The 12,627-nt window shown below is 43.5% G+C and overlaps 1 protein-coding gene across 4 annotated transcripts in view; it reads left to right on the top strand.

The window, feature by feature from the left end:
- The window catches only part of EML1 (EMAP like 1), a 210,124-nt gene that overhangs the window by 137,406 nt on the left and 60,091 nt on the right, over positions 1-12,627 (top strand). For 2 of the 4 annotated variants that reach the window (XM_017892320.1, XM_017892321.1), the window contains exons 4-5: positions 3,336-3,392; positions 6,864-6,998. In XM_017892320.1, coding sequence (XP_017747809.1) covers positions 3,336-3,392; positions 6,864-6,998 — 192 coding nt within the window. The remainder of the gene's footprint in view (positions 1-3,335; positions 3,393-6,863; positions 6,999-12,627) is intronic. The other 2 variants (XM_017892322.1, XM_017892323.1) reach the window with 1 other exon arrangement.

The following is a 12,627-nucleotide window of genomic DNA, read 5'->3' as shown; positions in this document are numbered from 1 at the left end:
ATGAATGGGAAGAAAATGATTTCAGCCCTCATGGATGACTCTGAGGCAGTTCAAGACTTCACTGGAGAAAGCCACTGCAAATGTGCTGGAAATAGCAAGAGAAATAGAATTCGAAGTGCAGACTGAGGATAGGACTGAGTTGCTACAGTCTCCTGATAAAACTTTAATGGGCGAGGAATTACTGCCAAAATAGTAGTTTCTTGAGATGGGATCCACTCCGAGAGAAGATGCTGTGAACCCTGTTGAAATGACAATGAAGAGTTTAGAGTAGCACACAAACCCTGATGAAGCAGCGGCAGGGTCATGTGGCTGGAGCGTGGGGAACATGGCCTGGGCTGTCTGGCTCCAAAGCCTGTGCGCCTTCCATTGTGCTCGGCTGCTTCCTGCACAGATTTCCAGGTCATCCCAGACATCTGCCGAAGGAAAATGCTTGATATAATGACTGCTTGCAAATCATCCTTCTTTTATGCCCCCTCCTGTCTGTGTACTATTTGTGGGAGCAGGAGCGGCCATCAGGAGTGAGGGTGACTCTCAGCAGAGATTTCTCAGATTGCAAGTCTGATGTTGATAAGGGGGCACCGGGGCCAAACACCAAGTAAAGAAACAAGTCCGGGCTATGAACAGAGTCCTGGGTCTTACACCCCCACATTTCAGCCAGATGTGAAAGGGCTCATAGGTGGCGATTACTCTCAGCAATTTTATCTTAGTAAAGAAGGGAGGGAGGAAGGGAGCAAGACAGGAAGGAACGAATGAACACGTGAAAAATTATGATGGTAGCCATCATGTTATATCTAAGTGTGTACATTTGTGTACTCGCATTTAAATGGTAACCCTCCCAGAAACATTCTAAGGCTTCTGTAGACTTTTCCTTATAATTTACAGAATATCCATTTGATTACTCTAATAAGCTGTGGTCAGCATATAGTTGCCAACTAGAAATACATAGTTTTCTAGACTGAGTGTCCAAGACTCTGAGTTTTGAGTAAAAGTGTAGTGATTCATGTATTTTGGTTCGTTTCTGGCTTTTATGGGCTTCAGTGGATGGGAGTTCCCTTCCATTTGGAAGCTGGAAATAAGAACAGTAGCATCTAATTGCTACTCCGCGGTAAAGTTCCTGTAGATCTCTCATTAGGAGAGAATTCTGAAAACAGAAGCAGGCTGGGCATTCTGAATATTAGGATTAAAATAACTTCCAAGTCATTTCAAATCTGTTTACAATCAGGTAGGAATTTTTCTGTAATCAGAGTTCCAAATTAAATGAGTCGGGGCATCTGTGGTGTGTGGATGGGTATATGTTTGTTTTCTTTTCTCTGGGGGTTTTTCAGCCTGGTGCTTAAGAACAAAATCCCCTTTGGAAATAGTCCAGTGCCCAGCGGTTGTGCTTTGTGTTGCCAATTAAGACTTCGATTGAGGGCTTGATTTGGAATCCTTGGGAAAAGCTTTGTTTCCATTAGGCAAAGGAAAAAAGGCAGAAAATCCAGGGAAGACATTGTAGGTCATACCTTGCTCAGTGGGGATGCGGAGGCTGACAATGGAGTAACATTTCTACTGGCTCAAGAAAGGGACAATCACTGTTCTCTGGGCTCATAAGTAGAGCATGACAATAGGCCAAGCTATGTGAACAGAGATCAAAAGAACAAAACTGGTACAAAAAGCGTTATTTAAAAAATGCTCTGTGACAAATGTGAGATAGAATGGTAAATATCTCTTGCTTCCAAACAAACAGCTAATAGTCCTTTGGAAAAACAGTTCCACTTTTTAGAAGCACAGCATTTGTAATTGCACTGAAGTCAGTGCTGGGGACATAGCGTGATTTGAAGAACAGAAAGCCAAAATCTGGCTTCAGTTGATTTTTAAGAATTATTTCTAATCTATTTCTCTATTATTCAGATGAATTGAAACGCAGGTGATAAATCCATGTTTGAGTCTGTTCTCGGTAGCAAAATAGAGGTGGAAGTATTGTCCTATTGAACAAAGGAAGACCCGTGGGACCTGTCCCGTTATCAGAAGTGATATGGTTCTCCTCACTAGCTTGAGTAGTTGACTTTGTATTGTAGAAAAAAAGACTTGTGTATATAGAATTCTCTAAGATTCTCCAAGACCACTAGCCTTCCTGAAAAATGACTTGGATTTTGCCAAAGATCAGTTTTTGGACAGTGAAAGATATGAGCATTTGTTAATTTAATTATTGAAGTGCGTCATCTCAGTCTGTCAGAATTATCTCATAATTTGAGGGACAAAAGCCAGGTGGGTCCTGGTCCCCTGTGGACCCTCCAACACTCAGCATAGTGGACAGTGGATGGTCGATGCCTAGTAAGTGTTTGTTGAGCAGTTCACTGCTTTTACCCAGTGTTAGTCGCCCCAGCTGTCGGGACAAATGAAATCATCAAAATCTCTGGTCACACTTAAGAGCTGCCTGTCAGATTTCTGTTTTGGTTGTAAAAGTTTGGGATACTTTTGCAAAATTTTGGAAAACCAATTTTTGATTCCCAATCACATGATGAAGGAAAACCTAATTGTAGCTTCTTATGCTTAGAATTCCTATTAACCATAAGAAGAAAGATATCTGTTTTTCTTATGGTCACCAGTCTCTTTGCAGAAATTTTATTATGTCTGAAGTGTTAATTGGCACAAATTGTTGAATGCATACGTAATGTAATGTAAAGAACCATTTGTTTTCATAACTTAGAAGGTTGCAGGTTTGGGTGTGCGGGCAGAGAGCAGAAGGGAAAACAAAGTAATGGTGATGTCTATGCATTTCTACACCAAAAATACTTGCCTTAAGCACTAAAAAATATACTGCATTATTGCACAGTCTCTCACAAGGCAGTACTTCTACCACTTTCAAAATAAAGAGCATTGTTTTTCACTTGCCATCCAGAGGGAACATAGCTTCTTTGATATTCCCTGCTGGTTATTTGAGGAGGCTTCCTGCAGTGAGTGTACAGTATTGCTCTCTCTGGCTGCCCTTGTTACCACAAATGTCTTGTCTTTAAGCTTTATTTTCTGTCCTTCACTTTGAGTCCTAGTAAATCCTCTTTAATTCACAAGAGCCATTGGTTCTCAAAAGGAAATGTCGTGTTTTTTATTCTACATCTGGGACAACAGTAAGTTTTTTTTTTTAAGTTTAAAGTTTTAATGCAAATATGGGAATGACAAATATCTTGGAAGAGTTGTGATGGATTATATCCACATCTATGTATGCGAACCAAAATGTTTTTCAATTTTGATGTGTGTGTCCTGCAATTTACTGAAGCTTATCAAAGTATTTTTCCACGCTTTTATTAATTGCACTCACGTTTATTCTGCTTTGTTTCTGTGCCTCTTATACGTAGATTAAACAGATCTGTGAGTCTTCTCAATGCTTGCAAACTGAATAGATCGACACCAAGGTGAGGGGAACTTAGATTTACTTTGTCACCATAGCTGTTCCTTCCACTGTTTCCATCTCTGTTTTAACATAGTAGCTCCAAGGTCTTGTCCAGTGCCTACCATTCATCAAGTCGTCAGTCATGTAACTATATTAATCATTGACATTTATTGTTTTTTTTAGATGCTCATCTGGTCCTCCAAAACTAGTATACTTTGACATTCATAAATTGCAGGTGGTGTTGATTAGGGGCCTAATAGAGAGAACACAGGGTTGAAGTCACCAGCCCCACCACTTGCTGTAACCCCAGACAAGTTGCTTCACAATCCTGAATTTGGTTCTTCATCTGTAAAATGAGGATAATGATATTGCTGCTGGGATTTGTGAGGTTTTAATTAAATAATACAGTGTATGTAAAAGTCCAGAGTACTCCTTAAGTGTTAACTGTGGCTGCTGCTGCAGTTTTTATCACTGGCACTCCCATGAACTCTTCCAGCCACCAGGTTGAGTGTTAATTGTTAGAAAATCAGTTATTGTTTGCTGTAGTTGATGAACAGTTGTGGTTTTTCAGCTCTTTAAGGGTGTTTTATACAGTTCTCGAACTTGCTGTGAACTTGCCATGAACTCCCACAAGGACACCCCAGAGGCCGAGCTCTGGGCTCTTCTTGCGGCTGCAAAGTCTCCCAGGGCCCCGGCAGCTGGTCAGGGCAAAGTGTGCTTCAGAGGTTGTACTAAAGACTGGGCGGAGAATAATCCTGCTAAGTCAAATTTGCTTGGTGTTTGTCGTCATGGGAACATCTTGAACTTGAAGCACAAAGGCTCCTGTAATTTTTAGACTTTAATCCCAAATTTCAGAAATGTAATGCTCTCTTAAAATCTGTAATTTCCTTGTCCCCAAATTGAGCATTCTAAAAACACACATTTTGACCTTAAGGCACACCCAGCTGATTGCAGTTGTAAGATTCTGGCACTGTCGACTCAAGGGTTCCCCAGTTACCAAAAAGACTATGTGGAAAGTGTATTCAGATAATCACCTTGAGAGCGAGGTGATTTTTCAAAGCCAACAAACCGTGAAGGTTTTTAAAAACCTGCTCGGAGATTACTAACTGAGCCACTGGAAGTTGCAAAGGAAGGAGGACTGCAAGTTGGGCTAAGAAGGGTATAGACAGAGGAGACAGAGAGGGGAAGGTAGGAAGAGAGGAGAGAGTCACTGGCTACCAAGAAGGAGAGCGGCCAGCACCAGGCAGGAACTGCCTAGATGGGAGGCTTGTCATTTCCTTATGGGGAGGGAGGACACTGAGCTTCAGTGCAGGAGCAGGGGTGGTGGCTGTGTTAAGTTCCTCAGTTCCTTCGTGCTCCTTGTTGAGATCTGGTTCCCTTCACCGAAGCTGTGCCCACTGGAGACGCCTGAGACTCCCCACTTCCCGGAGCTCACCCCCTCCTCTGTGCAGCACCAGCACACGTACCTCGTCCTGCGCTAGCCTCTGCGCACCACTCCTTCTCTCCTGGTGTCGCTGCTACCTCTGACTCCTGCAGTAGCTTCTCAGCCCACGTCTTTAAACATTAGTTTTCCCGGGGCTCTTCCGTCCTTGGTCACCTCCTCCCTCAGTGATTTCCTCTGCATCCGTGGCTCAGCACCTGCCAGATGGACAAGGCCTGTCCTGAGCTGTCTCGGGTGTTGCAGGCTTGTATTCTCACCCACCCACACCTCCAGTTCCAAGTGTCAAGACCAGAACCACCCAAGTCTGTGCCTGTTCCCAGAGCCCTGGCCCCTTGCCCGCCCTTCCCCTCCTTCTTTTTTGCTTGCAGGGCAGGTGCTGCCTTAAAGCAATTTGTGTCTCTTCTGGTGACAGGGTCAGCGTGTGATACTTCCATTCATTTCATCCTTTCATTTAATAAATGTGTACCAAACTTTTGTATGAGGCTCTGCAAAGCATGCGAAAATGATAAATGAGATAAGATCTCAAGAAATGTGTGGACTAATGATGAAGATTATAAAATATATACAGAGATACCTATACTACAGTTATGTGCTCTGTCTTAGTGAGTTTGGGTTGCTGTAACAAAGTCCATAGACTGGGAAGCGTATAAACAGCAGAAATATATGTCTCACCATCCTGGAGGCTGGGAGTCCGAGACCAAGGGGACCAGCGTGATTGGGTTCTGAGGAGGGCTGCCTTCCAGGTTGCAGGCGGCCATCTTCTCACATGGTGGAAAGGACACTCTCTGGGCCTCTTGCATTAGGACACTAATTCCACTCATGAGGGCCCCACCCTGCTGACTTCATCACCTCCCAAAGGCCCCACCCCCTAACTCCTTCACATTGAGGGTTAGGGTTTCCACACATGAATTTGGGGGACACAAACAGTCCATAGTGTGCTCTGAGAGGGGGACAATCGGCCTCCACTCCGTGCCTGGGCTCTGGTTTACCCCTCATGCCTGCGAATCCCCTGTGTATAGGAGATCCCCTCTCCTAGAGCAGGGTCTTTCTGTCTGTGTCGTAACAACACATTCAAGCCGTTAATTTGATCTTTCCTGGAAATTCGCAGTCTTTGGGAGGCCTTCCCCAGGCTGCCTTCCCAGGCCTCCGAGCACTTTAGTCACTCTTGTCCTGCAAACGAAGTTGGCCACTTGCATGGACACCACCTCCAAACGAAGGCATCTTGCATAGGGTGGAACATTTCTGTCGCTACCTGTGGCATCCTGTTAGCATTTGTCCCACCCATGCCTTTAGGCCAGATTTCTTCAGCATCAGCACTGTTGACGTCTGGGCCAGGTGATGCTTTGTGGAGGGGCCATCCCGGGCTGCGTAGGATTTTTAGCAGCACCCCTGGCCTCCACCCACTACATGCCAGTAGCAGTCCCTCCCCGCTGTGGCAGCAGAAGGATGTCTCCAGACATGGCCAGCTGTCTCCTGGGGGCACCATCCCCCGGGGTTACACACCACCATCTAGACCAAGCTTGTCCAACCTGCGAGCCCATGGGCCGTGTGTGGCTCAGGATGGCTTTGAATGTGGCCCGGCACAAATTTGTAAACTTTCTTAATACTCTATTTTTTTGCAAATTTTTTTTGTGTTTAATTCATCAGCTATCGTTAGCATTAGTATATTTTATGTGTGGCCCAAAACAATTCTTCTTCTTCCAATGTGGCCCACAGAAACCAAAAGATTGGACATCCCTGGAGAGTGAAGCCTGCTCAGGGGCAGGATTGCCTCCCTGGAAGGCCCTGGAGTGCTCTCACACGGTACTGTTGAAGTCTTAATGTCTCAATTTCCTCCATGACTGTGAACTGTACTAGTGGACTCAGTTACAGAGGCAGAGAGCAGAGGTGTTATTCCATGTGACACTCTGAAAAGCATTTTGATCTCTGTAGCTAGGCCTGTCTTGAATATCCACGTGGAAGGATGATGTTCTATGTATGTATTTGTATGCGTCGCAATAAAATAAAATCAGGATATTAAGGAGTTCACTGTCACTTACATTCCACCCTTAGTAACATCAAGAGGACCAGCTCTTCTGAACGAGTATCTCCTGGGGGTCGAAGAGAAAGCAATGGGGATTCCAAAGGAAACCGGAATCGCACAGGCTCTACCAGCAGCTCTTCTAGTGGCAAAAAGAACAGTGAAAGGTAAGGACATCTTATCTCTTGGTTCCTGCTGTTCAGATATTTTAGCACCGCTTGTCCCCAGAGAGGAGTCAGAAGATCCCCTCATATTCCATCAAGCTAGGAGCACTCTTGGAGAAGAAGGCCTTCTCCTCAGATATTTGTAGGCACTAATCAAACAGCCATTTGAGGGCAGCTGCCAGGCACAGTTCACACAAACTACTGTGCAGGTAGAAACACTGTCACTCAGATTCCCAGCACTCTCATGTAGACATAAGTAGTTCCTGAGAGTTTCTTAGTACCAAGTACCTGGAACTGGGGAAGCCATTCTGAATTTCTATGTGAGCACCTTCTATTTCTAGTACACTCTCCTGACCTTTTAAAGTTCATTTTAATGGACTGCGTTAAGTTTCTCAGCAGTACTTTCTGAGACAGAGTGGCTGAAAAGTTGTAATTTTATGATTTATCAGAGGCTATGTTTAATATTGATGCGAACACCAGAAATATGAACCATTTTTCTTAATGGTTTCGTGAAATACATGGACTCCAAATTTTGAATTTTTCTATGAGGTTAGTTTGTAATGGATTGTGGTAAGTATCAGTGAAACTCATACTAACATTTTATTCCTGAATGCTGCTTTTTGGCATTTTACCAGCTTGTTTTGTGTCTATAGAATATATTTATATCTATATAATGTCCTCTGTAAAGAAAATCCAGTTTCTCTATGTATTTTTACCTAACATTGTACTTTGTTCTCACTTTTTAAACACTGTACTTTAATTTTATTCTCTCTGTTTAGTAAAGCTTAGGAAGGAATTTCAGCTTCAGAGGCTAAGCATGTGTTTTTTTCCCCCAAATGTTCATGTCAGGAGAAGGCTTAGTCATAAAGCAATCAACTCCAACCCACAGGCTGTAAAAATTCCAAGTTTGTAAATCCATGGTGATTCAGTCCTATAAAGGAAGCTTAAACTCTTTTCAGTTTTATTCCTAAAAGATGTCTGTTTTAGAAAACATAGAGACACTTCTCATATCTATAGCAGGTCAGGTCCACGGTCAATTAACAATTTAAAAAACCATTAACATGGGTTCTGTCTTCTTCTCATTTAGACTATTAGTACTTCTTATCAGAAGATTATGCTAATGGGGTGATAATACCTTGGAAATGAGGCCAAGTGGTTACAATGGCAACAGAGTGTGAGTTAGTGGGAGGTGCAGTGCAGCCCAAAGCTGCTTTGAATTCAGGGTAAGCTTGGAAGTTGACCTGAAATGTCTAGATCTTGGCAGTTCTGAGAGACTTGGCTCCTCCTCTGCACATCTGATTTTTATTAAGAGTTTCCAAAAAGAATCTGCATTGTGTAAACTCCAGATCCGTTTTATCTTTAAAATCCTATGGCTTTGGTAAATGTGCTGGGTAAATATTTCCATAGAAGATATTTACAAAGAGATTTTTGAAAAACGCCACAGTAGGAAATTTTGATTTGGAAATGAGGGACTGGGAAAATTTACTAATCATGTTCCCAAACTAGTTCAGGCAACTAAACATGTCCATTTAAAAAGAAATTCTTTGTCTCGTTAGAACCCAGGGGTGGTTGAGGCGAGCAGAGCACAGAACTGACTGAGTTTCGTGCATAGTGCACCGAAGGGGTTTCAGAGACAGTCACTGTCTCCTCTTAGCCTATTGCTGTTCCTGACAGGGACGCATAGGAGTAAGAGCTGCGGTAACTCAGAAAGAAGCAGCTAAGATGCGGTAGATGTGAAGGTCGAGCTGGTAATTCAGTGGCTGCGTGACCCCTTCCCGCCTTTCTTTCTCTGTATTCCCACGTGTGCAGCCCCATGCTTAGGCTGCTTTGACCCTAGCACCAAAGCAGAGCTGGAGTCTTGCTGAGAAACGCCACTCTCGAGGATGGGACATGGAGAAGGAAAGGAGTAGGGAGGTGGCCCCCACGTAATTTCTGTTTTTAAACATGACTACATTCAGTGGACTCAAGATGGCATGCCTCTTCCCCATCGTTCACTCGATGTGTCCATTGTTCCTGCAGGCTGTCCTGTGATTTAAAAGATTGCCCTTGTTGGGTTCCTTAGGCAGCAAGACATGGTGGAAAGGGCAGAGGCTCTGCAGTAAAAGAAAGGTCTGGGTGTGTATCCAGTTCTGCCTTAACGTCTCCAAGCTCAATTTTTTCCTCTGCAAATTAGAGATTTTATACCTAATTCCCTTGAATCTTATAAATGAGCTAACTTGTAGGAAAATACCCAGCATAGGGCTTGGCACTCAGTAAATGGTCGCCATCGCTGTGATGGTTGTTATAAAGACAGGCTTGTGTGGAGCAGAGCAAAGTCATCGGTGAGATTTTCTACAATCCCTCTCTTTTTGTTTTCCTCATTTGTGAGAAGAAAGTGTTAGATTTTGTCACAATCTGCGTTACACTTGTGTCTAACATAGTTGGGGGAGATAAAGTATTGTAAATCCTCGTGATGCTCACAGTTCTTAAATAAGGCATCGGGCGGGAGCTGGTCTGTGGGCTATGTGTGATCCCAGCCTGCCCGCTGTTCCGGAGCCCCCTTCTCTTCCACTCAGGAAGGCTCGTTAGGGTACACGTGAGTGAGAGTGAGAGTGCTGACGTCATAGGGATGGCTTCCACCCTGTGCTGCTTTGTAGAAGAAGCAAATCATTCACACAGGCAGTGCTTTAACTTGCAGCCGTGACAGATTATTAGCCATAAAGCTCACAGTTTCTCACACGCCATGTGCAAAGCTGTCGTTAGCACATATGGCACTTAGGCGCAAATGAGAAAAAGGCTCCCTTTACTTCAGAAAAACAGTTCCATCTCAGCACATGTATTTCTCAATAATAATAATTACAGTAGATAGAAAGCCATTCTGTATAAATTATACAAATCTTACTATTGAACACAAAATAATAGTGTTTGTGAAGTCCTAAATATTAACCTTTTCTGAGATACTTTATTTTAAAGTAATTACATGTTTTGCTTTCATAAAACTATATTCTTTTTCTTTTTCTTTTGAGATGGAGTCTCACTCTGTCTCCAGGCTGGAGTACAGCGGCACAATCTTGGGTCGCTGCAACCTCTGCCTCTTGGGTTCATGCAGTTCTCATGCCTCAGCCTCCTTAGTAGCTGGGACTACAGCTGCGTGCCACCACGCCCAGCTAAGTTTTGTATTTTTAGTAGAGACGAGGTTTCACCATGTTGGCCAGGATGGTCTCGAGCCCTTGACCTCGTGATCCGCCCTCCTCGGCCTCCCGAAGTGCCGGGATTACAGGCGTGAGCCACGCGCCCAGCCAGAACTGTATTGTTTATGATGGTTTCAGTCTTCTTGCTCCCATGTCTCATTTTCTTTACAAACGGCCACTAGATTGGAGTCTTTCTTGTGATAAGGAAGACTTTTATCTTAGAATGTTTAACTTTTTCAAATACTTTGTAACAAGCCACAAAATTTAACAGCATTTCATCTTTGCATCAACAAAACCTCTATTATAAACAAAAGCAATATATGGTAATATTTTACTTTATGTACTATTGATGATAAATAAATATTAATTACATAGTGATTCATGTCATCATGAAATACTACATTTAAATAGGGAATTGGCAATAACATTGTGATGGAAGGCTTGTATAATGTAGCCAGTAAACTAATCTAATAGAGATATTTTTCAATTAAAAAAGTATTTTATCCCCGATAGAAAATTGGCTGCTTATTTAGAAGCACAGTTCATGTTAGATGTTGCTAGATTGATAAAGCATTTCAATTATCAAACTGGTTCCCCTTTTGTTAAGTCTTAGGGGAATGAGCTATGTCAGCTTTATAAGCAAGACAGTTTCAGCTTTACTGAGAAGTTGTTGAAATGAGTTGATTTTGTTAGAGTAAGGATGTTTTAGTCATATGCTAGAAACTTTGCTGTCACGTACGTATAAATCAGGGGTGTCCCTGGATTTCGGTTTCCCTGGACTTTCGGCTTCCCCAGATTGAAAGAATTGTCTTGGGCCACACATAAAATACACGAACACTATTGATAGCTGATGAACCAAAAAAAAAAAAAAAAAAAAATTGCCAAAAACATCTCATGTTTTAAGAAAGTTTACGAATGTGTGTTGGGCCACATTCAAAGTCGTCCTGGGCTGCATGTGGCCTGTGGGCTGTGGGTTGGACAAGTGTGATATAAACTGCCCATCTTTGGAGTCAACAAACATGAAAAAAAAAAACCACCTCCACATAGTGAAGACGTTGACATGTTAGGTGTGGTGCCCTTTTGTGTTGTGCTCCCTCAACCCCAGGATCAGACAGCCCCGTATCACAGGTATCAAGTCGAGAAGCCCTGGGCTGGACACCTTGAGCGCCTGTCCTCTCTAAAGCTCTAGCATTTGGTAAAATTGCCTTCTGACTGTTTCACCTCAGGGTTCTTCAGGGCGCAAAGTTGTTTTCCCTTTACGATGGCATCACTGCTGCTCACTGCTGCCGTCAGCTCAACATTACTCCTTGGCTGCGGCTCCGGGCCCTTCATCCACCAGCTCCTCCTTCCCTCTTGTGCCCTGACACCCATGCCTCTCCAACACATTGCTCACTTTTCCCCAGGAAGATTTTTTCCTTTTTTGAGGCCATCTATTTATTATACAAGTAACTTGTTTTAGAAAATCTAGGCCGGGCGTGGTGGCCTACTCCTATAATCCTAGCACTTTGGGAGGCTGAGGCGGGTGGATCGCTTGAGCCCGGGAGTTCAAGACCAGCCTGGACAACATGGCAAGACCCCATCTCTACAAAAAAATACAGAAATTAGCTGGGCGTGGTGGCGCATACCTGTAGTCCCACCTGTTTGAGAGGTTGAGGTGGGAGGATTGCTCGAGCCTGGGAGGCTGAGACTACAGTGAGCTGTGATCGTACCACTGTACTCCAGACTGGGCAATGGGAGTAAGACCCTTTCTCAAAAAAAAAAAAAAAAACTAGATGCACAAGAAGGAAGAAACGAAAATCACCTGCATTCTCACCACTCAGCGAACTCACAGCCAACAGTCATTACACTTCCACATGGACTTTTATTTGCAGGGTGCTCTATGAGTGTAGTGTGTAATTTTGACATAAATGCCATTCTTGTGCCTATTTTGTGATCCCTTCTTCACTTGCTGTATGAGTATGCCTTTGTGTGAATAAATACACTCTTGCAGTGTTATTTTAGATGTGGTTCATCGTGTTTCCAGCCCGAAGTACTTTAGTTGGACATGTAAGTACCGAACAAGTTTCACTAATCCACTCAGACCAGGCCGCCATCTAGAACAATGCCCAGCACACAATAGGTGCTCCACAAGCATTTATCGAATGAATCTTCTTGCCCTGATAACTATAACAAAAGAAGGTTAAAATGATGGGCCTTTATTGCCATAAGCAAGTGTTAATCCCAACTCTGCCACTTTGCTTTGTCATTGTGAACAAGTGACTTAATCTCTTTGGGGTTTTCCTCAGTAGCAGTAAAAGTAGTACCTACCTCACAGGGTGCCTAAGATCTTATGCATAGGAGCCTCAGTGCAGAGCTGGTCTGCGGTCAGCTGGTCACAGTGGCAGCTGTGAGTGCCATGTCTGCATCCCAGACTATTTATTGGAGTTGAGGCCGGCACACTTGTGTCCCTCCCACTCCCCTGC

This window comes from Rhinopithecus bieti, unplaced genomic scaffold (genome assembly GCF_001698545.2).
Source record: "Rhinopithecus bieti isolate Rb0 unplaced genomic scaffold, ASM169854v2 scaffold_20150, whole genome shotgun sequence".
In the NCBI taxonomy this organism is placed as follows: Eukaryota; Metazoa; Chordata; class Mammalia; order Primates; family Cercopithecidae; genus Rhinopithecus; species Rhinopithecus bieti.
Note: the sequence above shows the minus strand (reverse complement) of the source record. Positions and strands in the feature narration are given on the sequence as shown.